Raw genomic sequence first — 25,552 nt, forward strand, 5'->3', positions numbered from 1 at the left:
AAACGATTAGACGATTATATTTTTGTTTTGTGTTTTGCCAAACAGCTTAAATGACCACAAAGATATTTTATCGTACAAAAAATCCGACATGGCAAAACGTGTCATGTCAGTTGGCAACCATCGGTAACAAATACCAACATATATCTTCACTCTAAATAATCCAACTAAAGCAATGCATCATTTATATTTACAAGATTTTCATTGACAAAAATAGAAAATAGGAGAGGAAGTAACAGAACCCGGCAGTATATGAAATGATGCTTTTATACCAAACTCCTAACTGGATGGAGAACATTGAAACAAAACCAAAGAACAGACAACATGGAGGAGGACGTCTCCACAGCCGCTGGACCTCAGCAGCATGAATGGACGTCCTCTGGAGTCTGAGGACAGGAGACATGAGCCGGCACCTCGTCCACCAGCTCCTGAAGAGTCTGGAAGCTCCTCGCCTCCCAGCAGCCGGACACAGGGCTCGGCCTTCTGGACTCGCTGAACGTGGCATGTCGGTTCCAACCTGTAGAGTGAATCAAACGGAGACTTTAATCGTAACGTTCATCTTTGGGCTGACGGGCTTTCTGGAAGAACAGCTCCCGTCTCACATCTAAAAAACTGAAAAAATAAACCGGAGCATGACGACCACAATATTGTGTATTTGACATGAATACAGAAAGGGCACTTTTCTCATCCAGGGCAAAGGGGCACGTGCTTGAGCACCATGAGGGCTCTACCTGTGCACGTGCCTATGTATATATATATATATTTATAAATATACATATATATATATATATATATATATATATATATATACAGGCATGTGCACAGACATTTTGGGGGGCAGGTGCTCAAACCCCCCCAAAAGGGCACCCATCGGCAAAATGATTTTTCTATTGATCACTGTAACTTGAAGTTAAGTAATTGGTTGCTAGGAAACACCTGAAACACATCGTGTCGTGAGAAGACATGAGAGCTGAACAAAATGACATATTACAATTTGTTTTTATTTACAAAACATTAGGAGCGAAAAAATGCCATATAATAAACGACTTACTAACCTCGACCGCTCGGATGAAAAGAGTAAATGCAAGAAAAAACAACACTTGTAATAACTACTTCCTAACCCAGAGTGAGGTCATGCCGGGAAATATCAGACTGAGGCATTATAACGTTTTCACGGAAGTCTGATATTTCCTGGCATGACCTCATTCTCAATTAGTAAGTATAGTTATTACAAGTGTTGTTTCTTCATGCGTTTACTGCGCTCTAAGTGGAGGAGGGAGGGCCCCGACAGACATCCATACACATTTGGGGGAACTTGATGACAGAGAGTAACTTTATTTCTTAAATACTGATAATGAAGAAAAAAATGTGGCTCCAGCAGAAAGGGCACTTTTCTCATCCAGGGCAAAAGGGCTGGTGCTTGAGCACCACTAGGGATCTATCTGTGCACGTGCCTGAATGATATATACACATGTACATACATAAATACATGGTGAACTAATCTTACATTAGGTTGTTCAGCTATAGTAAGACGGCATTGAAGGCCTAGGTAGAAAATGCACGGCCCGCCACTGGAAAAAGGTTGTTTGTGAGAAATTCCATGAATCATGTAATGTACTTTGCGTGTCACGTGATGAACCTCTGGGGGCAGCAATGCGCCACAGAGCGTCCGCGCTACCGGAAATGAAGAAGAAGAAGAAGAAGAAGAAGACGACCGGTTATAAAACAAGCTAGCTTGAGCCTTTGCCATCTTCATGTGTTGCGTGTCAGAAAAGAGTGAACATCTATCTTTGAAGCGGTCGCTGCTGTCATTTTGAAAGGGTATTTATTACCGTCGCAGCGTGAAGAAAATGAGCTCCGTCCGAAACGAAGGTAACCACAATGAGCTAGCCGGATACCCCCGAATGAATGAGAACATGATTTCGGTCTTTTACCCTCTTAAAAGTATAACAACAAGCCTCTTGTTCTAATGACAACCAGGACTGTTAAACTCTACCTAGCCCATCACGAGTGAACAGGACTGTTAGCTTTATTACAATGACGCCTTGAGTCCTTTCCTTACACATCGTCCTTCCATCACTATAACCTAGCTGTGACGTCAGTGTGTTCATCTTCAACACATCTAGACTGTCATGGTGTCGCTTCATATCTGGTGCAGTGGAAAGAAATTCAGTACATTTGCTCAAGTACTCCATTTAAAGTACGATGTTAAAGTCCATGCTGCTTTGTACTCTTTATACTGCTTCTACTTTTTACATCTTCACATGCATTTGACAACTTCAGATAATACTTGTGGTTGTGGGTGAATTTATTACGTTAGCTAGCTACATATAATCTGCATACAAAATAGATTGAAACATGTTTTTGGCTGGTGACCCCTCACAGACCCCCATGTCATGTTTAGGGCGCCCGAAACCAAAGTAACTATCATTATGATCATTATAGTGATGTAAGGATGCCTGATACTTCTTTCACCACTGAACTGGTCATATTCACCAGACAATCACACACACAACATGTTCATGTATATCAAGTCTTGTTTTGTGCCATGATATATATATGATAAATAATATGTGTGATACATTGTTTAGTCCTTAATATGTGAGAATAATAGAGTAAAAGCCCATTACAGTTTTCCAGAACCAACAAGGTGAGTCAAATGGCAAAAAAAAACAAATATTTAACATTTAGAAATGAGTTGAAAACGAGAAAAAAGCAGCAAATCCTCACATTTAAAAATGGGTGATCAGTGCATTTCTTTCTGATTAGTAGATTATTTGACTCATAAATTAACAGATTTCAGCATAGGTTCTTGAAGTTGCACCAGCAGATCACCGTTTGAATGAACATCTAAAGCCCGGATGATTTATCCGCCAGGCTCGAGTGAGGAACGTGCGGTACACTGTTCACATAGTGATTGCAACATGTAAACCTCTTTTTACTTTGTTAATCTTAGAATCTAAAGTTGAGGCCATAGCTCTCAGTTAACACGCCTCTTGGATATGGTGCTGCAGTTCTTATCATTTATTTGAGTTGTCCTTCAACATTTTTCACAACAGGTAAAGACCGAATTATCTTTGTCACCAAAGAGGATCATGCAACACCCAGCAGTGCGGAGCTCGTAGAGGAAGACCCTAATGACCCATATGAGGAAGGAGGTAAGGAACAGTAACTACCAATAGGACCCTGTCGTCAGACTTATTTGTAGCCTGGGTTAAGTTTGGAAAAAGACAAAATTACAACCTGTGTATTCATTTGTAACCTCAACTTTTTTATCTTAGGTCTGATTCTTCCCAGTGGGGAGATAAACTGGAACTGCCCGTGTCTGGGCGGGATGGCCAGTGGACCCTGTGGGACGGAATTTAAGGATGCCTTCTCCTGTTTCCATGACAGTAAGGAGGAGGTGAAGGGCTCTGAATGCCTGGAGCAGTTCAGGGCTATGCAGGAGTGTATGCAGCGCTACCCAGAGTTCTATCCACAAGAAGATGAGAAGGTGCAAGAACAATCATCAGAAACGAAGCCGACCTCACAAGACTCTTCATCTGCAGAAACGTCAGGTGCCAAATCAACATCTGCCACCAAGCAAGACTGATACGACACAGCGCAGCACAGAGGGCTCAGTGGAAAGTTAATGATGCGCCTGGTGGCAACGGGAGCCAAGAGGCTTTAAAGGTGCTGACTACCAAATTCAGAGCCTAGATATGATTGAGGGTTGTCTCACACAGCTCTCAACATGACAATGGCTGAGCCGGCGACGAGCCGCTAACGCTGAGGGCCAGTAACTTAATGCTCTGCTCAGGTGGACATTGCTATATATTTACGTTACAAACAGTTGTTTGCTGCTAAAATAATGCTCTAAATTTGGAATTTAGCACCTTTTTTAAAGGCCAACTGAAATCAAAGTTAGTCATCGCTTTATGCGGTCAAAAAATGACATGTTTTACACGTTTACTGTCAATTAGTTTTTTGATTGAGAAATAGTAGAAATGCTCTGTTTGCTTTGTGTCTGGAGAGGTATGTCTGACTGACAGCTGCAGAGTGCAGGCTCAGTGGGTCAGCATGGGAGGCAAAGTCCACTCGGGACCCTCTGATGACGGGGTCACATCAGACGCAACGCCAAATCCGGCCAGGGGCATAAACCTGATCAGACCAAGCCCAGCTTCAAACTTGACTTTGATGTTAGACATTTTTTGTCTTTTATTCACACTTTCCATAAGTACATTTCTGCAGCCAAACTTTGGAGGTTTAAAAAAAGAAAGAAAAGAGGGTGGTTCAGCCTGGGTTACTAAATTTACACAAAAATTTAATAGATTATTTTACAATTACCTTTAATCTCACAAGGCAAGAAGAGCCTGTAGGAAATTAAAATTGGGCAGTAAACAATTTTAAATAAATCCCCACAATTGTTGTGATATGTCGCCGGAGAGCTCTTTCTTGTTTGTATTTAAGAAGAAGAATATACACTTTTATTAATCCCCAAGGGGAAATTAGTTCTTTGCATTTAACCCATCCTTAGTTATTAAGGAGCAGTGGGCTGCGGTGAAGCGCCCGGGAAGCAACTGGGGGTTCAGTGCCTTGCTCAAGGACACTTCGACTTGCAACTAATGGGGAGAGCGGGGATCGAACCCACAACCCTGCGGTTGCAGGACGGCCCTCTTACCCCACTGAGCTAAAGCCACACCATTTAATCCGGATGATGTCAGTTAAATCCCTGAGGCTTCCATGAGTCCTTAAAGCCTTAGTTGGACATTGGGATTGGGCCTTCGATCAACACATCTGTAAAGTTTCTTGACTGAATCGTGTGTGGTTTCAACACTATCCCACAAAATCTGTCCAAAGAAAGAAATAATCAATACCGGCGTTGTGCGTGGTAGCAAACCTGTACTGTAATGTCAAGCCATGTGCTGACAGTGTGTTGCTCGCATTAAGTTAACACCAGCATCTGAACTGACCAAAGGAGATATATATATGATACACACACAGATTTTGGTTTGTGATTTTTACTCGAGGGGGAACTGAGTAGCCAACATGTGATTTTACAGAGTAGATGTGATTCAGCAGACAAAATACATGACAGGGCTCCAGACTGCGACCAAATGGTCGCATTTTGCGCCTAAAATTAGACACAGTCCGAGTAAGTTTTTCATCAACTCGCGCATGCGCGACCAGTAAATTAGCAGATTTCTGTTTTTTGTTATTAAATATTTGTGTTGCTTACAAACTTGTTCTACACTTCAGCCCACTACAGTTAGCGATAATGCCTGAATGACTGGTTTGCTAACCGACATTAACTCCAGAAGAAGAAGAAAGGAGACGAAAACCGAAGAAGAAGGCTGGCCTGTGTGTGAGCGCGGGGGGGGCTAATGTGTGAAAAGAGGCGCACCGCAACGGAGACACAACGAGGGCGAGGGCCGCAGAGTGAGAGGTCCACGAGGGGATCCTCACCACCGAGCGGCGTCCCCGTCCCCCGAGTTGAATCTCTGGGTCAACTCAGCCACATGTCTGAGCCCCTATAGACTGATGCTCACGGTAAACACATTGGATCGGGAGCGCGCGAGGATGTTGATAAAGTTAGCGGAAGGATTTAAGTGACAACATCCGGTTTTGCAAAGTTAGCGGAAAGAACCACGTGAAACAACATCCGTTTATCAAAATAAGATGTCGACAAATCATACACGAACATATAAAAGTAAACAATGAACTGATGTATCTTTATAGATCATTTCTGAGATTTAGCTTAAATTATGCTAACATTAAAACATTTTTACTGGACCAAGGAAGAGTTTATAAAAATTAGTCAGTCTTTTGTATGTTAAGAAAAGTCCTGTAAATAGATTTCCCCAAGAGTTCCAGGAAATGAATAATGCAGATGTGTTCCATACATATCTGAAATCCCCTACAATAGCAATCAAACAATTTTAATGTATCAATTAGGACATTTTTCAAAGTAAAAGTCCTAAATGTTTAAAGAAATCTGTAATTTCTTTAATGTTTGAGTTGCTTTATATATGTATTTCCTCAGTCCTAGGCAATAATGCTACACAATAAATAGAATGCTTCAATCGACTCGGTGATCGGTATTATCGGTGATCGGCAGATACTGATTTCAGTGATCAGTGATCGGCACCAAAAACCTGATCGGTGCATCTCTAATCATAACATCATCAAACCCTAGATGGTATTGAAAAGAGAACGTGCTGCATACCCTGTTATAATGGTAGGGGAAACACTGGAGTTGATAAGCGTGTCTTCTTGTCTGATCAATACACAACTGTGAGGTGCGTGAATGGACAGAGCGGCCAGCTGCTGATCACTCACTCAATAGCTCGACCTGCACGAATAGACGGTGCGCGCGCAGCGCGCCAAATTTTTTTTTGGGGAGCACCGAAGACCCATTTTGACCCAGGAAAAACCCTGTGTGCGCCCCTAAATTTTCTGCTTGCGCCCCTAAAATTTTAAGTTAGGGGCCACTGTGCTCCTAGTAAAAAAAGTTAGTCTGGAGCCCTGCATGACATTCAATTTCAGGTGAACATTAAATCTATTTTATCCATTTATTTATCTACTACTTTTGTAAAACTGATACAATGAAAACAATATATAGAGTTTTTGAATTCAAGTGGGAAAAACGAGATTAAAGAATGTAATTCAATCAAGAGCCTTGAAGACTATGCTTATTATACACTATACACCGTTTATTTCCATTATCTCAAGTCGAGATGATTTTACGTGCCCATGTTGTGGTTAGCTCTTACTCTGAATTCGTAGGATAACAGTAAAAGATGTTTTTGGCTCTTTTCCTTTCTATTTCCGCATATGTGTGCTATTTTCTTGCGATGTGCACTTTTCATGTGTATTTTGTGTTATACAAAATGTATATTTATATTAGACTTTGGCTTAATGTTTATATTGATAAACTCACATTTCCTAATAGATAGCATTGCTAAATTCACAGAGGTGTGAAGTGTGTACTGAAGACCACCGTACATACAGTCTAATGTTCGACAGGACTGCGTTTGTTCTGCTAATCTATAACCAGACTTAAATCTTTTCCCTTAGCTGAACTCAACTGAAATATGTGTGTCCGACACAGGACTGACTAAAGAGACTTAAAGTGAATTTTGTTTCAAGTTTTTTTAAGAATAATTATAAAAAAGGTACCTAACTTTGCAATAATTAACTTTTTCTAAACTTGCCATCATCCAAGCCTACTCTACTCTATCTGGTCATAAAGACCAAATATCTTAACTCATGCAGCGATAACAGACGGTAACTTCATGTTAACCATAAACCAGATACACAAGAAACTCTTTGCTTTAATAGAGTTATTTCCTTTAAGTTATAGTTTCAATGTATTCATTTAGAATAAAGAAAATACTCCAAAGCATCTCCATTAGGTAAATATAATTAACCCCTCTTTTACTGAGTTCGTACTTTTCAAACTCAGGCAAAAAATACTGACAGTTTCAATTTCTTAAACACATTTCTCTTTGTCTTTATAATTATATTATTATGCTAAAACTGAACCTCATCCAAAGTATATTAGTTCACTGTAAATGTGCATTTTTACTTGAGACTTGATCAGTTACAGATGGGTGTATCCTCAGGAAATAACATAATTCTATATCACAGTAGTTGACCTGTCCAAAGGTTCTGAAATGCACTCGAGCGTCAGGGGTCAGAGGCCGGTGACGGTGTTTGTCCGCTGCAGCATGCGCCACTTCAAACTCCCTCAGGGATCAATAACTACAAAACACAGCCTTTTTATCCGTGCTGCACCATTGGTGGATTGCGAAGGGCAAAGACGACCGAAGAGCCAATGAGACACCGCCCTCAAATCTTCTCCTCAAAGTCCACTTTGTCTCCATAGTGGACGGTCCGCAGTGAACGCCGCCTTCAACCTCCAGCGGGAACTCTGTGTTCAGGTTTTTGCTCAAGTCTGTGGCAGAAAGTCTTCGCCAGGATGTGTTCTCTAAAGGAGATGTGCAGCGGTTTACCGCTGGACCCCTTGCCTCTGAATCGGGGAAGAGACCCCAATGTGCCACACGCACCGATGCGGACCCCAAACCTCACAGCAGAGGAAGAACGGGTGAGTCAATAACTTTGGTTTATTTAATAAGGGACGGTGCACATTAATCGAAACATTTCTGTAAATGTGCCAGTTAGCCACGAGGCTATTTTTCATCTGGAGTGTAATATACAAACAAAGTTTGTGAAGAGGACATTTTTTCGGCACCTTTTGTCACTCAATAATTAGTATTTTAACCATGAGTACATTTTATGACATGTATACCCCTTACATTATTAGTTGCAGCTTATTTAAGCTGCAACTAATTTGATCAATAATGGCTGCATTCCATTGTATGCACACCAAAATGAAACTGAGGCAAAATACTTTCTGTGATTAAAACTCTAAAGTATAGATATCATATGTCTAATGGTCTGTTCAACACTGTTGATGGACCAGCTTGGCTGCAGTTAACCCTTGTGTTGCCTTAGGGTCATTTGAGAATCAATACAATGGGTCATTTTGACCCGATTCAATGTTTCACCCTCCTGTTACCTTTATATTTACTAACATATTTTACCCTTTGGGTTCAATTTGACGCCAGCAATTAAAACCTCCAGAAAATTATTAGAATTAATATTGTTTTCCAAGTTTAAGTGTGAGGCACTTTATGTTTGTTTGTTGACCACCGAAAGAACACCGACATTAAACATTGAATGGGGTCAAATTAATCCTAAGGCGGGGGGAGGGTGTAATATTGATTCGGGTCAAAATGACCCTAAGGCAACACAAGGGTTAAAGCTGTCAAACAAACATCACCAGGGAAACGCAGACGAGCCTCAAACATCATGAAGCAACGTGCAGCGAGCTCACGGAGTGTACGACTCACTGTCAGTGGATTGATTATGAATATATCTGTGGGAGCACCTTTTATTTGTGTATGCCTTGCTCTGTACTGACTTATTGCATCACTATTGTTGCCTTCCAAACCGACCCCAAAAAATTGATTATTCTCTAAGGTCCTCTACTGATTGCCCAAACTCAGAGCAGAGGCTTCCGTCAATAATTAAAAGAGTCCTTGATCTTCATCGTGTAACGGAGCCGCTGCTCCTCCATCTGACTGTGCTGGTGCGTTGTTCTGCCGTGTGTGCACTGTGTGTTCACTGTGTGTGCACTGTGTGTGCACTGTGTGTGCACTGTGTGTGCACTGTGTGTGCACTGTGTGTGCACTGTGTGTGCACTGTGTGTTCACTGTGTGTTCACTGTGTGTTCACTGTGTGTTCACTGTGTGTTCACTGTGTGTTCACTGTGTGTTCACTGTGTTCACTGATCTCCTGTAAATGCCTCTTCCCTCTAGCTGGCGCTGAGAAATGCTCTGCGTTATTTCCCTCCATCCCACCACGCAACACTTGCACCCGAATTTGCTCAAGAGCTGCGGCAGTACGGACACATCTACATGTACCGCTTCTGCCCCGCGTTCCACTTGAGGTGGGGCAACCTGACCGGGACCTAATATTCAAGTGCCACGTGAATCTGATGTGTATTTTCTGGTATTCCTTTTCTGTATTGCACCCCTTTGATATAAATATATTGAGAATAATCCTTGAAATTTGGTTAAGACAACATGATATGCTTAGGAAGAATATTTTACACGTGACCAGTAAACTTTATGATCGGGGATGACGGTAACTATAAATGAAAGATGGGTTTAGTAATTTGTTGAATGAAAATGACAAACGACTAAACTGAAATGTCTTTTCACTGTTTATATATCCGTCAGTCGGGTTTCAATAGGAATCCTGCTGCGTCAGCTTTTCTCCAAACCTTTGGCATTCACACACTGGTTTGCTGCTACAGACTTACTGGTCTGGAGTGACCAGGTGGGACATGTGAGCTAGCTTTAGATTGCTCTATAACCAGCCCAGGTGACTGACCTCTGTTCACCTTGTGACTTTAGATAAACGTTTCAATGGATGTCCCTCAAAACAAGAAGGTCAAAAAGTCAATTTGTCTTCCCGAGTGTAAAACGTGAAGCATCCGTTCAGACAAAGTTCGTCTTGCTTGTCGATGGTACCGTCTACTTTTGTTCCTCAACAACAATGACGTGAGTTTCTCTCCGTCTCCTCAGAGCTTACCCGATAGGTCAGTACCCATGCCGCACGCGTCAAGCTGCCTCCATCATGCTCATGATCATGAACAATCTGGACCCAGCAGTTGCTCAGGTGAGCCTCGAACACGGCTCGTATTAACTTAGGAACAAAGTGAGGAAAGTCTTTTGTTGAATTCAATTTCTCGATAACAGCTTCATCTTTCTGTTTCCTTCAGTTCCCCCAGGAGCTTGTCACCTACGGAGGGAATGGACAGGTGTTCAGCAACTGGGCCCAGGTGAGCCTCGAGTTGGCTTGTGTTCAGAAACAACGAAAAGAGCCTCAATGGATACACATGAACCACTTGTGTGTGTCTGGATGCAGTTTTGCCTGGTGATGCATTACCTGAGTGAGATGACCGAGGAACAAACTCTGGTCATGTACAGCGGTCATCCCATGGGCCTGTTCCCCAGCCTGCCTTCATCACCTCGCGCCATCATCACCAACGGCATGGTACACAAACATCGGATTCAACTTCCAGCTCACGGCCATCTCTCTGTACTGATGCACTCTCTTGGTTGTGTACCCCCCAGGTTATTCCGAATTACTCATCGAGAAATCAGTATGAAAAAATGTTTGCTCTTGGTGTATCGATGTAAGTTTTAAAGCTGCTTTTCAGGGAGAACATTATGCTGAATGAAGCCTCATGTGGTGCCAGGTGTCCCAATGTCATCTTTATTCTTTGGTTTCTTGTTTTTAGGTACGGTCAAATGACAGCAGGCAGCTACAGCTACATTGGACCTCAGGGGATTGTTCATGGCACTCTGGTTTGTGCAGTTATTAAGAAAGGATGAGCACATAACACGAGAATGTAAGATTAGTGTCTCCAGATGTAATAAGAAAAAATGATTCACACAAAATGATGCTTGTTTTTAATTATTCTGGAAAACAGGATAGTTTTATCTCTTTAGAGTTAACAATAACATGATTTAAATGAAACTATCTGAAGAGGCAAAACAAAGGTCAAAAAGGTTATGAAGCGCTGCTTGAACCCATATGTTATATTTTGTATTTCTTCCTTTCTGTGTAGCTGACTCTGCTGAATGCCGGCCGGAGGTACTTGGGCTCTGACGACTTGAGGGGGCGTGTCTTTGTAACCTCCGGCCTGGGGGGCATGAGTGGCGCTCAGGCTAAAGCTGCCGTCATTGCCGGTTGTATTGGCGTGATTGCAGAGGTCAGTTGGTGTCCAGTCGATTCCCATGAACACTGCTGGCAGAGCGAGAATGAAGGAAGTCCTTTGTGTCAATGTGTCTGTGAATTTGATTTCTTTGTAGGTGGACGAGGCTCCTCTCAGAAAGCGATATGAGCAGGGCTGGGTGATGGAGGTCACCAGTAGCTTGGAACACTGCATTAAACGCATCAGGTAACAAAGAGAGAAAGTCATTATGCAAATTATCTTTATTTGAAAATTAAGTAGTAACTATGTCTACCAAATTAATGTTGTGGAGTAAAAGTTCAATATTTCCCCTAAAATGTAGAAGTGTAGGTACACAGTTACATGCTATCTAAGTACTCCGGTACAATACAAGAACCTACAGTACTTAAATAAACCTCCCTGTCAGACTATTGTTATGTAGACACCGTGTTAGCGTTTCTGTGCTGCACAGAAAAGACGGTAAGATGTATATCATAATGTGTATTTTGGTTTTTCAGAGAGGCCAAGAGCTCCAAGACCCCTCTCAGTGTTGGTTACCATGGCAACATTGTAGACTTGTGGTGAGTGAGAGGTGAACACGGCCCAGGTCTGCAGCAGCAGTGAAAGAAACGCCGCTTGTTACACACTCTTGACATCGTTGACCACACTGTCTGACCAGGGAGAGGCTGCTTCTGGAGTATGAAAGGACGGGGGACCTGCTGGTGGATCTGGGTTCAGACCAGACCTCCCTTCACAACCCGTATAACGGAGGCTACTACCCAGTCCAGCTCAGCTTCTGCCAGGCGAATCAGCTCATGTCGACTGACTCTAGTCGTTTCCTAACCATGGTCCAAGAAAGGTAATCTAAATCACACAGATGGATTTTCATATGGTAAACTTTCTGCAATATTTGGGTCTATTGAGTTATACTAATGTTTTGTACATGTGATCATAGCCTCTGCAGACAAATTAAGGCCATCAATAAGCTTTCTGATGCTGGTATGTTTTTTTGGGACTATGGCAATGCCTTCCTCCTGGAGGCCAAGAGAGCTGGTTAGTAATGTAACACTTACACAAACTCCCTCAGGACTTATCATGACGATCATTCAGTACATGGCAGACCTAGAGGCAGACTTTTGTTTCTTGTTTTGTTATAGGAGCAGATGTAGAAAAGGCTGGTGGAGGGGCATCAGAGTTTCGTTACCCTTCTTATGTCCAGCACATCATGGGGTGAGATAGTTATTCAATCTAGCATTGAACATGTAATAGACCTGGAGAAAATGTGCAAGTCTCGAGTCTAGTCAAGTCTGTGGATTGTGATTAGACCTTTTCTTCTTGCTACTAGTTTATAATGACTCTCCTTCCACTTTGGCGGCAGGGATATTTTCTCTCTGGGCTTTGGCCCATTTCGCTGGGTGTGCACATCTGGCAACCCCGAAGATCTTGCTACAACGGATGATATCGCTGCTACTATCCTGGAGGAAATCAGTGCCAACGTGACCGATCACATCAGGCAGCAGTACAACGATAACATCCGCTGGATCCGAGAGGCTGGAAAACACAAGATGGTGAGTAACACTCTGGGCAACCAATGCCATCATTCATTGAAAATGTGATGAACAGATATGCATCTGCAATGACAGGATTCCCTCTGTGTATCGTCTTTGTTTAGGTTGTGGGATCTCAAGCCAGAATCCTCTACTCTGACCAGAAAGGAAGAGTCTGCATTGCTTTGGCTTTCAACCAGGCTATTGCTGATGGGCGAGTTTCAGTAAGGATAAACTATCTGCTCAATAAATCATTTCATGTTTACTGCCGTCTGCATAATATAACGTTTTCTCTGGATTCTCAACAATGACTAATGTCCTTTCTGTTGTTCAGGCTCCTGTGGTTATTAGCAGAGACCACCATGATGTCAGTGGCACAGACAGCCCCTTCAGAGAAACCTCCAACGTGTATGACGGATCGGCCTTCTGTGCAGGTGTGTGTTGTTGGAAACCAACGGCTCAGTTACACAGGGCAAAAACACTGTAACGTGTATTTCTACGAGTCAGTTTTATGCTTTGTTCTGTGGCCAATGGAACATGATTTGAAAGTGGACGCACTGCCAACATTGTGACAAATGATCAAACGTGAGAGAGCACCACTACCGTCCACACAGATTGTTCCTAGTTGCCACTAATGTGAAAATGCACTTCCTGTCTCTCTTCATTTATATAAACCAGTAACACTGCAAGAATCGTTTAACCCTTGTGTTGCCTTAGGGTCATTTTGACCCGAATCAATATTACACCCTCCCCCCGCCTTAGGATTAATTTGACCCCATTCAATGTTTAATGTCGGTGTTCTTTCGGTAGTCAACAAACAAACATAAAGTGCCTCACACTTAAACTTGGAAAACAATATTAATTCTAATAATTTTCTGGAGGTTTTAATTGCTGGCGTCAAATTGAACCCAAAGGGTAAAATATGTTAGTAAATATAAAGGTAACAGGAGGGTGAAACATTGAATCGGGTCAAAATGACCCAAAGGCGGGGGGAGGGTGTAATATTGATTCGGGTCAAAATGACCCTAAGGCAACACAAGGGTTAAGGAAGTCAGAGGTCACAATGTCTCCCCCTTACAGACATGGCAGTCCAGAACTTTGTTGGTGATGCATTCAGGGGCGCCACATGGGTATCCCTGCACAACGGTGGTGGTGTTGGCTGGTAAGTCTGGCTGGTCATCCAGTAAGCAGTAATGTGTGAACAAGTATTTTAATCATCAATACTTACATGTCGACAAGTCAGTGTGTTTATCACTTTATCTCTCGTCTCGCCTTAAGGGGCGAGGTAATGAATGGAGGTTTCGGGTTGCTACTGGACGGCTCGGAGGAGGCATCAAAGCGCGCCAGACTGATGCTCAACTGGGACGTCTCCAATGGGGTGGGAGTGCTGAGAGGACAGCAGCATGACAGAGTCCAGCCTCACTTATTGTCCATGTGCTCTAACGGCTCCCCAATCTGTTCCTACGTGCTGCAGGTGGCTCGTCGCTGCTGGTCTGGAAACTCAAAGGCTTATGAGACCATCCAGCACACCATGGAGGAGAATGGGCAGTTGCGTGTCACCATGCCCTTTTCTGTGCAGGATGAGTGCGTGCTGGACCGTGCCCTGCAGGGCTAGACAACCTTTTAGAGCAGGTTAGCAACAGCCAGCGACATACAGACACACACAATCACACAGCAAGGAAACCTGAAACTGTCATCCCTTCAGTTGGCGCTGATCCAGCTGTGGAAATGATACACTGCAGATGGTCAGTTAAGGAATCCCTGGCAATGTTATTCCATACATTGTTTGCCATGAATACGGAAAATAGACGACAACATTGTTCTAGGATGTATATTCTTTATTTGTTGTGCTGAAAATTAAACTACAAGTTTGTGTAAATGATAACGCCTCAAAGAGTCATTTGTATTTCAGTAATCTACTAAATATTTTATCTAAAAATGTAAATGACAAATTAAATAATTTTACGTTGTGAAAAAAGGGAAATAAATCAATCGGAATGTTAAAGCCATTTTTTGTCAAAGCTGCATGGTTTGTTTCTTCCTTAGCCACACATGTTACACTTCAGTGTCCTCTACAACCACGTTTTCTGTGCTGAACAAAGCAATTTACCAAGAAGCAACCAGACCGATCACTGACTCAGCCCCACAGCATTTCCTCTGCTGTCACAACCTGGCTAAATTATTTGAAAGAGGAGTTGTCCTAAGAAATGTAATCGTTTCAATAGATTACATGAAATACAAATTAGGCTTGACTGTAAGTATGTAGTCCAACCATATAAGACGGACAGAAATAGGCCCAACCCAGCGTCATCTAGATTGCCCAGTTAATAACTGTACCTCCCATCTGCGTGATTAATATGGGAATGAGGACACTACTGCCCCTTGGGGGGGATTCCACAAGAACTGTATGAAAGGGACACCGCGATATTCTCTGACGGAGGCGCTTGTACATAATACATTGTTTTTGTTGGTCATAGCTTCGAATCCTCTCTGTCTCACTCGCCGTGCGTCTTTACGCGTGGGTGTTCCTTTAAGAAAAGGCATTTGAGGCGCTGCGCGCTGACGTAAGGGAATTGGAGAGCTTGAGAGAACCCTGCAGGAAGAAGACGCAGATAACCGCGATGAGGACCGATTCGTGAAGCTTTCTTTCTTTCTCTCAGTCATTTAGTGTGCTGTACTATATTGCATCAAATTACATCCAGATATCAGTTGTACTCGTTTAAACTTCTCTAAACTGGCATACCGGCGTGACATCAGACCTCCGCCCTTTTTTGTGACAAGGAGGTTTTCTCGATTCCCTCCGTGCGGTGGTCAAAGTGGGTCGAGATGTTCAGTCGGGCAGCACGAAAGTCCTCTGGACGTACGCGGATGAACTAGGATGACACCGGATACTTTTGGTTGCAGACACTGATGACGTTTTCTCTGCTTCACTGTTGACTTCTAACATAAACAACATGCTCCAGAACCAGGAGGAGCAGTCGGTGAATTCAATCCCCGCGCAGCACGGGACAGGGCACCCCAGTGACACCAGCAGCCCCAGTGACCTCCAGCCCGATGCTTACCACCCACTGGAGTTCAGGAGGCATGCAGTGACGGATGACTATAAACTCACCTCTCTGGTTCTTGGCATGGGCATCAATGGCAAAGTGCTGGAATGTTATTGCAAGAAAACGGGAGAGAAGTGTGCCCTGAAGGTGTGTGTGTGTGTCTGCTTCTTAACCCGATGTGATCTGAGTCCTCTGGATGCTGCTGTTGATAGACAGAGCAGCCATCAGTGATTCATGGTACAGTGTATTGTGCTGGAAATGTGTCCAGCATTTCTACTTATTGTAAGGTTTGATGTCTAGCATTGATATTTAATGTATATGATTATTAATCTGATGGGACGTGGATGAAATATGAATTCAACCATGGATGGATAAAGCGAGTATCTGCAAATCCACTTCCTGAGCTCCCCAGACAGTGATGTGCCGTCTGTGAGGCTCTGACACGGTTCCCACTGTTCTACGATGGTTTTGTGGACAATGATCTGCCCTGTTGATACTTTACATAATCATATGACATTTAACACTTTGTATTACTCCTCTAGGTAACATTTAGTATCCAGCTTATTCATTGTTTACCGTGATTTTTAAAAGCCAATTTAGGAAATATGAGTTGTGAGCAATGCTGTGCTCGTAAGTCAACAAACAGCTGGCTTTAGGATTGCAGCAAAGCTTTAAGAAAACACAAACAGGAAGTGCAGCCCCAAGAGTGGCTCTGCATGGTTTATTTGGAATATTGTTCGTAAACCACAAGCGAAAAGCTACACGGAAATAGGAGATCTGTGGACATAATCGTATGTTCTGTGAGGGGTAAAGCTGTTTATTGTGCTTAGAGGCTTTGGCAGGAAGTCAAACACTCAGTTCTGAGCCCTTTTCCTCCCACAGTGGCCACAATGCATTGTAATGTCCACAAGGCTGGGGTCTGCATGACGAGGAGAATAGGATATCCTCCTCCCCTGGCTGTGACACCACAACAGCAGCACTGTGTCTTTAAAGATGAAGCACATTGCCAAATGCATTCTGACAGTATTCACTCTTAATGTCCTCTCCAGAAAAGGTAGATTAATGGTTATAATAGCGACCAGTAACAGTGCTGTAAGCCAGGAGTGTCTTCACAACAGATCATCTGTTTGTCTCTGTGTGGGTTTATTGATTTCTTGACAAAAATAAATGAGGCTTTTCTACCTTAGAGACTGTGATCTGTAAACATGCAGATGCCTTGAGACAAATGTGAAACAGGCATTTCATGTATTCATGTTTTTGTTATGTGGAGCAGATCCTGTATGATACTCCTAAAGCCAGACGGGAGGTGGAGCTGCACTGGCGAGTTTCCGGAGGTCCCCACATCGTCCGAATACTTAGCCTGTATGAGAACATGCACCAGGGGAAGAAATGTCTCCTCATCATAATGGAGTGGTGAGCATTACCAGCTCTGTGTTATTTATGGTCTGCTGTACTTAGGCCTTTACAGGAAAGCTCAATAGATGTGTCATGTTCTTTCTCTAATTGGTAGAGGGTTGCATTCATTGAGGAAGAGAAAGAGATTGTGTGAAGTCAATCGACCTAAAGCTATGTGAAGAATGGAACAGCCACTATGATGCCCTGTTCAGACTGTCTTGTATCTAGAAATGTTTGGATGGCATCTAGATCCAGCTGAGCTAAATTACAGCACACATGTGGCTTAAGAATGAAAATCAAATACATCTGGGAGCATTTGGGATTGGAATATAGTTTTACACTAGTTGATTTTGGGGAAAACTAAACTCTCCCATACTTTTATTGTTTCTGGTTGCATCATCGATAAAACAACTTAGAGTAAAAGACAAAATTGATAACAGAAGTTAGGCATGCAAAGCAACAGGCGCCATTAAGAGGTAAAAGAGGCTTCAGGGACTGAATGCCACTGTAACGCTATTGTGTGATGGGCTGGGTTCACACACACACACACACACACATACACACATATATATATACAGGACTGTCTCAGAAAATTAGAATATTGTGATAAAGTTCTTTATTTTCTGTAATGCAATTAAAAAAACAAAAATGTCATGCATTCTGGATTCATTACAAATCAACTGAAATATTGCAAGCCTTTTATTTTTTTAATATTTAATACTTTTTTTATTGCATTACAGAAAATAAAGAACTTTATCACAATATTCTAATTTTCTGAGACAGTCCTGTATATATATCCCAAGAGGGGACTCTTAGCAACCAACTACAGTTCTCCACTGTGATTGTGGTTTGACCAAGCAAGTAATTGCGAGTCCAGTCTCCCTTTTCTTTATGCGTTGGTCAAGTCATGTGAGCTCTGAGCATGTTCTATGTGCTTGAATCACAGGAGGACGGTGATATATATATATATATATATATCCTGTGATTTTGTGTGCTGCCCCAATTCTGCTGTCTTTGTTAATCCCGTCACAGTATGGAGGGAGGGGAGCTGTTCAGTCGCATTCAGGCCAGAGGGGACCAGGCTTTTACAGAGAGAGGTGGGTTTGAGTTCACGTGGAGCAGTTTGAATGTCTGGGTCTCTACACTTTGTCCTGTGTGTGTTACCTCTGTCATGTCTGTCCATCAGAGGCGTCAGAGATCATGCATGACATCGGCACGGCCATAGAGTACCTCCACCACATGGACTTCGCTCATAGGGATGTGAAGGTGCGTTTACTGCTGGAGTCAGAAATGATTTTTAACCGAAATACATTGATTTTTTAAATGTATTTATTTATTTGTATTCAATAAACAACACATTGTATTGTCAGGTGTGGTCGGAAAGGTAAAGGGATTGTGAAGTAAGAACCCATTACTCTGAGCTTCATTTGGACCTCTGACTCTATCCCGGTGTCTTTCCATCAAATAAGAAACAAAGTGAGTAAATACATTGATTTTAATTATTTTTTAAATTTTCTTATTCCCACGCACACTACAGCCTGAAAACCTGCTCTATACCACCAAGGAGAGTAATGCCACACTCACGCTGACTGACTTTGGCTTTGCTAAGGAGACGACAGTGATCAACTCCCTCCAAACTCCTTGTTACACTCCGTATTATGTTGGTGAGTGTTTCCTGTTTACTGTCCAGCTGGATGAGTTTTAGTGAAATATGTGGAACAAGGTATTTGTGCCAGTATTATAAATGTGCTTTTAAAGAGATAGATTTTTGGTATGTCCTTCACGCACATGTTGTCCATGTGTGTCTGCATATTTATCTGCTTTTGTGTGAACGTGCCTTTCATGCTCCCCATCATTGCGTTGTTTTTTTCTGTATCTATTTGTCCATTCAGCCCCAGAAGTGCTAGGGCCAGAGAAATATGACAAATCATGTGACATGTGGTCTCTGGGCGTAATCATGTACATTCTGTGAGTATCATGTAATCTGCAACTGTTTCGACTTAAACATACCGGTATACATATGGGTTAAAGAAAACTCTTTTTCTCTGCTAGTTTGTGTGGGTTTCCTCCGTTCTACTCCAACACAGGTCAGGCCATCTCTCCAGGCATGAAGCAGAGGATCAGGTTGGGCCAATACGAGTTCCCCAACCCTGAGTGGGCTGACGTTTCAGATGAAGGTCAGACTTTGGGCAGCAATATTGACATGCTGTTTATTATCCCTTACTTCAAATGTTATATTGGTTTTATGACCTGTAACTCTACTATTATGGTTCAGTCTGATCACTGCACACGACTTGCCCAGCACCAAACCACAGACTGAACACGGTGGTGTATTTAACAGCTGAAGACACACAATTCTCAGGAGTTGGTAGAGTCCCAAAATACAGCTAAGAGAGAATGATAGACTTATATTCATCTTGAGGCCAGAAACACCACAACACATCATTTATAATGCTGCTCTGTAACAGCTATGTTTAAATAGGCAAAAGGCCTTCGCTAATAACTTAAGAGAAAGAGATGTCAGTGTTGTTTACAGCTGGTGTGAACTTTAAATGTTGCCGGATGCACTAACCCAATGTTCTCAAATTCCTGAACAACCTGTGTACCATCTCCAGTCAACACAAAAGAGACAGCATCATTAGAGATTAGATTTTCCTTTATTAGTCCCACAGTGGGGAAATTGCATGATCACAGCAGAAGGTGCACATTAGAGCATTAATAAAAGATCAAAATAAAACAATACTAAATATACAGAGGAAACAAAATAAACACAAGGCAGTGACCAAAGTGCATTTTCAGCAGGTTAAAGTGTCCAGGACAAAGTGCCGAGTGTGCCAAGGTCTCCAGCGTTCTCCTGCAGTTTGTTGTGCAGCCTTTGTTATAGCTCCATATTGCACAAAGACTTATTGGATACAATGCTTGATATTGTTTAACTGTGTTTTGTAGCAAAACAGCTCATCATTCAGTTACTGAAGACGGACCCCAATGAGAGGATGACCATCGGCCAGTTCGTGAACCATCCCTGGATTAGTGTAAATTATCCCTTTGTCACCTTGCCTGTAGAACTAAGTGTTATCCCCTTTTATTTAAAACATGTGTTTTATGTCTATACTGCAGCAATCGATGGTGGTCCCGCCGACCCCCCTCCACACCTCACGTGTTTTGACAGAGGACAAGGAGCTGTGGGACGATGTGAAGGTGCGACACGGTGTTGATCCGTGTTGTTTGACAAAATGACCAGTAGGCGGCAGTAACGCACCAGATTTACAGCACAACGTCTCTCTTCCAACAGGAGGAAATGACCAGCGCCCTGGCGACGATGCGCGTCGACTACGACCAGGTGAAGATCAAGGACCTGGACACGTCCAACAACCCTCTGCTCAACAAGAGGCGGAAGAGGCCCGTGCCTGGAGGAGCCGACAGTGGAGGAGACGAGGTGTATGACAGCCACAAAGAAGTCACCTTTTCTGAAGAGCATGGGGAAATGATTATTGGACAGGAGTAGTATAAAAGCATGAGAGTCAGAGTGAACAGTTCTTTTTCCACCAACATATCACTGATTGTATTTTGCTTACCTTCTTTGTATCACGTCACTCAAGTCTAATCAATGTCACCACTCTTCACATTAAAAACAGTTTTTTTAGGTTTCAACATGTTGTTTCACTTGTGTGTGTGTAGGAAGATGAATATGAAACCAAAAATTATGAAACCTCGTTTGAGACTTGTTGCCGTTTGGTGAAAATAGGAGTCGAGTGCAGATATTTATGAATTAAAGTGATCAATTGGTTCTTCTGGCTGTAAACAAGGAGGACTGCATATGGAAGTCTTAAAAGATATAAGGCAAGATACCATCCAACCAGCTGGTGACTTTTTTTGGGGGGGGGGGGGGGGGGGGTGCAGTTTAAATAGAACTCCACAATGAGAAGAAAAAAGGTTTCGAGTAGAATATTGTGACAAACAAAGCTTTATTTCAAGAAAACAGTGCTCAACACTGTCCAATAACAACTATTAACAAAATGTAACTTTGGGCATGAGAAGTTCAAAGCAGAATGGTTTATAATAATAAAAGAGGTGCCCACACCATCACATGAAAAGTTTAGAGCCGAATAGATTCAGAAAGAGAGACATCACAGAGTAGGCCCCACTACTTGTAAAGAAATTTAGCCCTCCTCTCTTTCAAGTTGGAAAACTTGTCAATGACTCTGTGGTTAAAGTCCATCATGTCTGTGACGAGCCTTTTTTCCATTGAGAGCATGGCTAAGGCATTCAGTCTCTCCTGAGTCACGGTGTTCCTGAGAAAGGTTTTAAGCCTTTTCAGTGTTGAAAAACACCTCTCAGCCTCAGCAGTGGTCATGGGAGTCGTGATGAGGATTTTCAGCAGTGTTTGTGTCTCTGAAAATGCCTCCGAGAGATTATTTTCCATGAACAACTGTAAAAGATCCACAGCGCCACAACAGGGTCGAAATTCCTCCGTGCCATAGATGAGGCTCAGCTCCGTCTTCAGCTTACTTCCTTTGAGCATGGGATAGGCCTTCAATGTGGTGGCCAGAGCAACTTCAGGGAATACATTGACGTAGCTTTCAAACTGGGGGCCCTGCAGTAGGGTGGCACTGATGAGGTGGTCGATGAAGGCAAAGCGTTCCCTGGTGTGTCCGATTATGGTGTCACAAACCTACAGATAAATATATAGAGAGAGAGATAAGTTGTGGGGAAATATCTACTACAAACAGGCTTCATACTACAGACAAAGCCAACAATCATTTGACAAAAAACTATGTTTTGTGCGTCTTGATGGCTCATCGACAAAAGGCCAGGAGCCGCCGCCACACACACACACAGTTCTGCTGTGGGAAAGATAAAACATTAAACTCCAACACAGGCATCTGCTGATTTTGACACTCACCTCTTCAGCAATCCTTCCAAGGTCATCTTCCTTTTTAGCCCGGCGCTTCCTCGGCGCCTCAGAGCCACTGTGTTGCTCCACCATCGCATTGCTTAAATCTCTGTAAATAAAAATAATTTACAAATCATATTTTGTCTTATTACTAAGGTTGATGTAAAAGAAGAATGTTATGACTAAGCTTACAGAATAACAACAATAATGTAATTACCTGATTGTGTTTATGTCCTTTTGGAACTGCTGGATGCATGCATTGATATGGACTGAATCTATGTTTCTCTTCTGGAGCTTGGCATAGAGGAGGTCCACGTGTGGCATTATCCGATTAAACAGGTGAAGGAAGAAGTTGAAATCAGGATCCTCCAGTAGCCTGATGTGGCCTCCTGCTTCTTGGCTGGTCTTGTCATCAAATCCACCTGATGCTCGAATTCTTCCAAAGCATTCAATGAGGTCATATTTATGCACAAACACAGTATTGACGGCACAGCTGTGAAAGTTCCACTTCACATTTCTGGCTGTTGGCAGTCTCCGGGCCAGTGTTTCATCAAGGACATCGGTCCGCTTGGAAGAGCTTGTAAAGAACACATCAAATCCACCCAGGTCGGAAAAAAAGTTTCTGACTTTGACTAGGTGAGAGGTGGCCTGTTGCATTATGAGATCGAGCTGATGGGCATAGCAGTGGATATAGTGGGCATGTGGGTAGTCATCCTGGATTCTCTTCTGAACACCTGAAATGGCACCCCTCATTACACTGGCACCGTCATATGCCTGGCAGATGAGTTTACTTCTCTGCTCACCTGGGAGGATGGCGGCGAGGCGGTCCTTCAATGCCACGGCGATGCTCTCCGCTGTCGCCGACTGCAGAGGGAGGAACTCAAAGAACCGTTCCTCCACATTGGCTCCATTGATGTAGCGGAGCACAAGCACAAGTTGGCTTTGCGTGCCAATGCCCGTGGTCACATCTGCTTGGATCGATAGGAAATCGCTGCTTTTAACTTCACTGATGATCTGTTCCCTCACGACAGACAGCATACAGTCAAGCAGCTCATTCTGGACCGTTTGGGATGTTCCCTTGAACACAGTCGCGCTCTCCAGATGCTCTTTCAGTGCATTCTCAAATGAGGCAACGACGTCCACCAACTCAGATGCTCCACAGAACTTCACACAGTCCATGATTCGTGAGAGAATGAGTCTGTTTTTCCGGACTTCCTCGTTGTGTGTTCGAACGCTGATCCGGTATCCTGCGTCGAGCTGCTCTGCGAGGCTCAGTCTTCCTAACAGGGTTAGCTTCATGCTGTTTGCAAGATGGCTGCGGCTAGACTCGTGTTTCTTACACTTCTCGCTGAAGTGCTTTAGATCCCTCATGCCCGTTGTCTTCCACATTGCTTCAGTCCCAGGACTTTGAAACAACAGGCAGGGGAAACAAAAGAACGCATTACTCACCGAGCATCCAGCTAACCAGCTCCGGTTCGCATATAGGCTCGAGGAGAAGCTCCGGTTGTACGTCCTCCCGCGGTCTTTGGTTTGCTGCTGAATTTTTAAATCCGGACGATCGGGTCCCAAGTCCTTCAGCCGCTTCTGGTCGGCATCTGATCGTCGATGGAAAGGTGTTTCGTGGAGAGATACCACAGAGTTTTCAGCCGCCATACTAACATACTCAAAGTCTCTGCTAGCTCTGTTGCTCGTGTAGAAACGTGGGCGCTATATGGGCCGTGAGGGAACGAGAAAGGGCTCCGATTCGACGAATGGTCCAACACGTTGAAATAAGAAACGATGTGATTGGATTAAAGTTTCATCCGCCAATGAGAAGCCGTCCTTGCCGTGACCACCGTGAAATGTTGCTGCCGGAGACGGATGTGAGGCCGGCGCCCCTACCGGGGGAGGGGCTTCTCTCCGTGACGATCTCAACATTGTAAGAGGGGCGGCGCTGTAGCGCCCTCTATTGAGCACCGCCACTGCATCCAACTATAAATAATGCTCTTGGGGAATAGTTGAGAGTATAGTAACATGTGCATTCAAGGAACATCATAACTTTGAAAGGTCAATAACATGTATGCTCTATCAACTTCACCAGACATTTCTGCATACTTGGGAGAGCCTCTGCTAAACCATTAATCCTCCCACAGTGAATACTCCCTGTCATTGTTCTATTAGTGTATCAGTCGCAATATATTATACACAGTCATAATTTTATTGGATGAAGTTAATAACTACTTTGTTGGGAAATGTTACTGTATTATCTTATTAACTCAATATTTCCTACTGAAATGTAGCAATGTAGAAGTATAAAGTAGCATTAAATGCAAATAACCTCTTGACTGTATTGTTCAGTTAGGGAAGAAAAGCCACAGTGCAGTCACAGCGTACAACAAGTCAAATACATTTGCATGATAACCAGCTGGGGTGGAAATATTTCCATTCAAACCAGTTACAGTCAGGACTTAATGTACTGGCTTCAGAACAACATGAAGGGATAGGTAGTGACGGTGGTGGTGGGTAGAAGGTGAAAACAAGGTTGTGTGATGATCCTGGATGTCATGTGATGAGTGATCTCCTGACTATCCGTAAGAAAAGTGTCCGCTTCACTCGGCTCGAGCGTCAGGTCAGTTCATTACCGTCACTTTCAATTATTCTCCCTGAAATACATTGTACCAATTATGTAACAGAGGGTTTTTATTGTATTTATACAAATTTGAATCAGTGATCAGCCAAATGAAGTCTGTTATATACCTTCCATTGCCATAAATTACCACTTTAAGTATTAATGAAACCTAATAATAATGTTGCTAACAAAAACTGATTGTGGTTTGTAATGTAAAATATTTGAAAAGTAATATTTCATCTGCTGAATATATGTGGCTGGTATTGTATTACTGATGTGTTATCAGTAGCATTAATCAGAGGACGCTTGGTGGATGAATGGCTTTCTATAAGAGCTGATTAGTGCAGCATCCGCTGTGTGGATTGCCTGCACGATAACGTTGGGTTTCAAGAGCAGGTGCTGCACGATGTCAAAAAACAGTTTAAAGTACTTGAATAGACCAAAGACGTAAATAATGAAAACAAATACAGAAAGATGGTGTGTGTGTGTGTGTGTCAACAGCATGTATCAAGCTCCTAGCTGTCACGTACAAGTTTCTCCCCCCAGCACCAAAGGATGAGCACACTCAGTGTATATTCTGTAAGGTCCTTTATTATGCAGCAGACTGTCCTCTGCTCTTGTACCATTCAAGTTCAAATTTACCGACGTGCAATTTACAGTCATCAATTGACCTAAACTGTATGTCTTTGGACTGTGGGAGGTAGCTGGTGAACCCGGAAGAACCCACTCTGACACGGGGAGAACATGCACGATAAACACATTGTCACTGAAAATAAT

At 42.9% G+C, this 25,552-nt stretch overlaps 3 protein-coding genes across 4 annotated transcripts; 2 read left to right on the top strand and 1 right to left on the bottom strand.

Annotated features, from left to right (window-relative positions):
- The first annotated feature begins 3,388 nt into the window (after positions 1–3,388).
- Positions 3,389–14,716, top strand: uroc1 (urocanate hydratase 1). 2 transcript variants are annotated; one of them, XM_056437946.1, is made up of 20 exons: positions 3,389–3,554; positions 7,865–8,083; positions 9,360–9,490; positions 10,131–10,224; positions 10,328–10,387; positions 10,474–10,602; positions 10,683–10,744; positions 10,850–10,916; positions 11,180–11,323; positions 11,424–11,512; positions 11,803–11,865; positions 11,964–12,143; positions 12,240–12,337; positions 12,442–12,514; positions 12,663–12,852; positions 12,957–13,055; positions 13,166–13,265; positions 13,912–13,993; positions 14,110–14,209; positions 14,306–14,716. In XM_056437946.1, the coding sequence occupies exons 1-20, from the start codon at positions 3,483–3,485 to the stop codon at positions 14,444–14,446; spliced, it is 2,193 nt and encodes a 730-aa protein (XP_056293921.1). In that variant the 5' UTR covers positions 3,389–3,482; the 3' UTR covers positions 14,447–14,716. The 2 variants fall into 2 exon arrangements, with proteins under 2 accessions (XP_056293921.1, XP_056293922.1); XM_056437947.1 differs by lacking the exon at positions 3,389–3,554 and adding an exon at positions 9,022–9,130 and having other exon boundaries at positions 7,946–8,083.
- Positions 14,717–15,278: 562 nt separating this feature from the next.
- Positions 15,279–20,924, top strand: LOC130208716 (MAP kinase-activated protein kinase 2-like). Its single transcript, XM_056437994.1, has 10 exons — positions 15,279–16,025; positions 17,152–17,291; positions 18,306–18,370; positions 18,460–18,539; positions 18,811–18,937; positions 19,166–19,241; positions 19,326–19,450; positions 20,220–20,305; positions 20,391–20,471; positions 20,566–20,924. Exons 1-10 carry the CDS (start codon positions 15,786–15,788, stop codon positions 20,776–20,778), a joined length of 1,233 nt encoding a protein of 410 aa, XP_056293969.1. The 5' UTR covers positions 15,279–15,785; the 3' UTR covers positions 20,779–20,924.
- A 295-nt stretch (positions 20,925–21,219) lies between these two features.
- On the bottom strand, positions 21,220–24,028 carry LOC130208715 (zinc finger MYM-type protein 1-like). The gene is made up of 3 exons (XM_056437993.1): positions 22,385–24,028; positions 22,177–22,276; positions 21,220–21,945 (listed from the first exon to the last, which is right to left on the bottom strand). Exons 1-3 carry the CDS (start codon positions 23,818–23,820, stop codon positions 21,418–21,420), a joined length of 2,064 nt encoding a protein of 687 aa, XP_056293968.1. The 5' UTR covers positions 23,821–24,028; the 3' UTR covers positions 21,220–21,417.
- Positions 24,029–25,552: the final 1,524 nt, after the last annotated feature.

Source organism: Pseudoliparis swirei, chromosome 18, assembly GCF_029220125.1.
Source record: "Pseudoliparis swirei isolate HS2019 ecotype Mariana Trench chromosome 18, NWPU_hadal_v1, whole genome shotgun sequence".
NCBI lineage: Eukaryota > Metazoa > Chordata > Actinopteri > Perciformes > Liparidae > Pseudoliparis > Pseudoliparis swirei.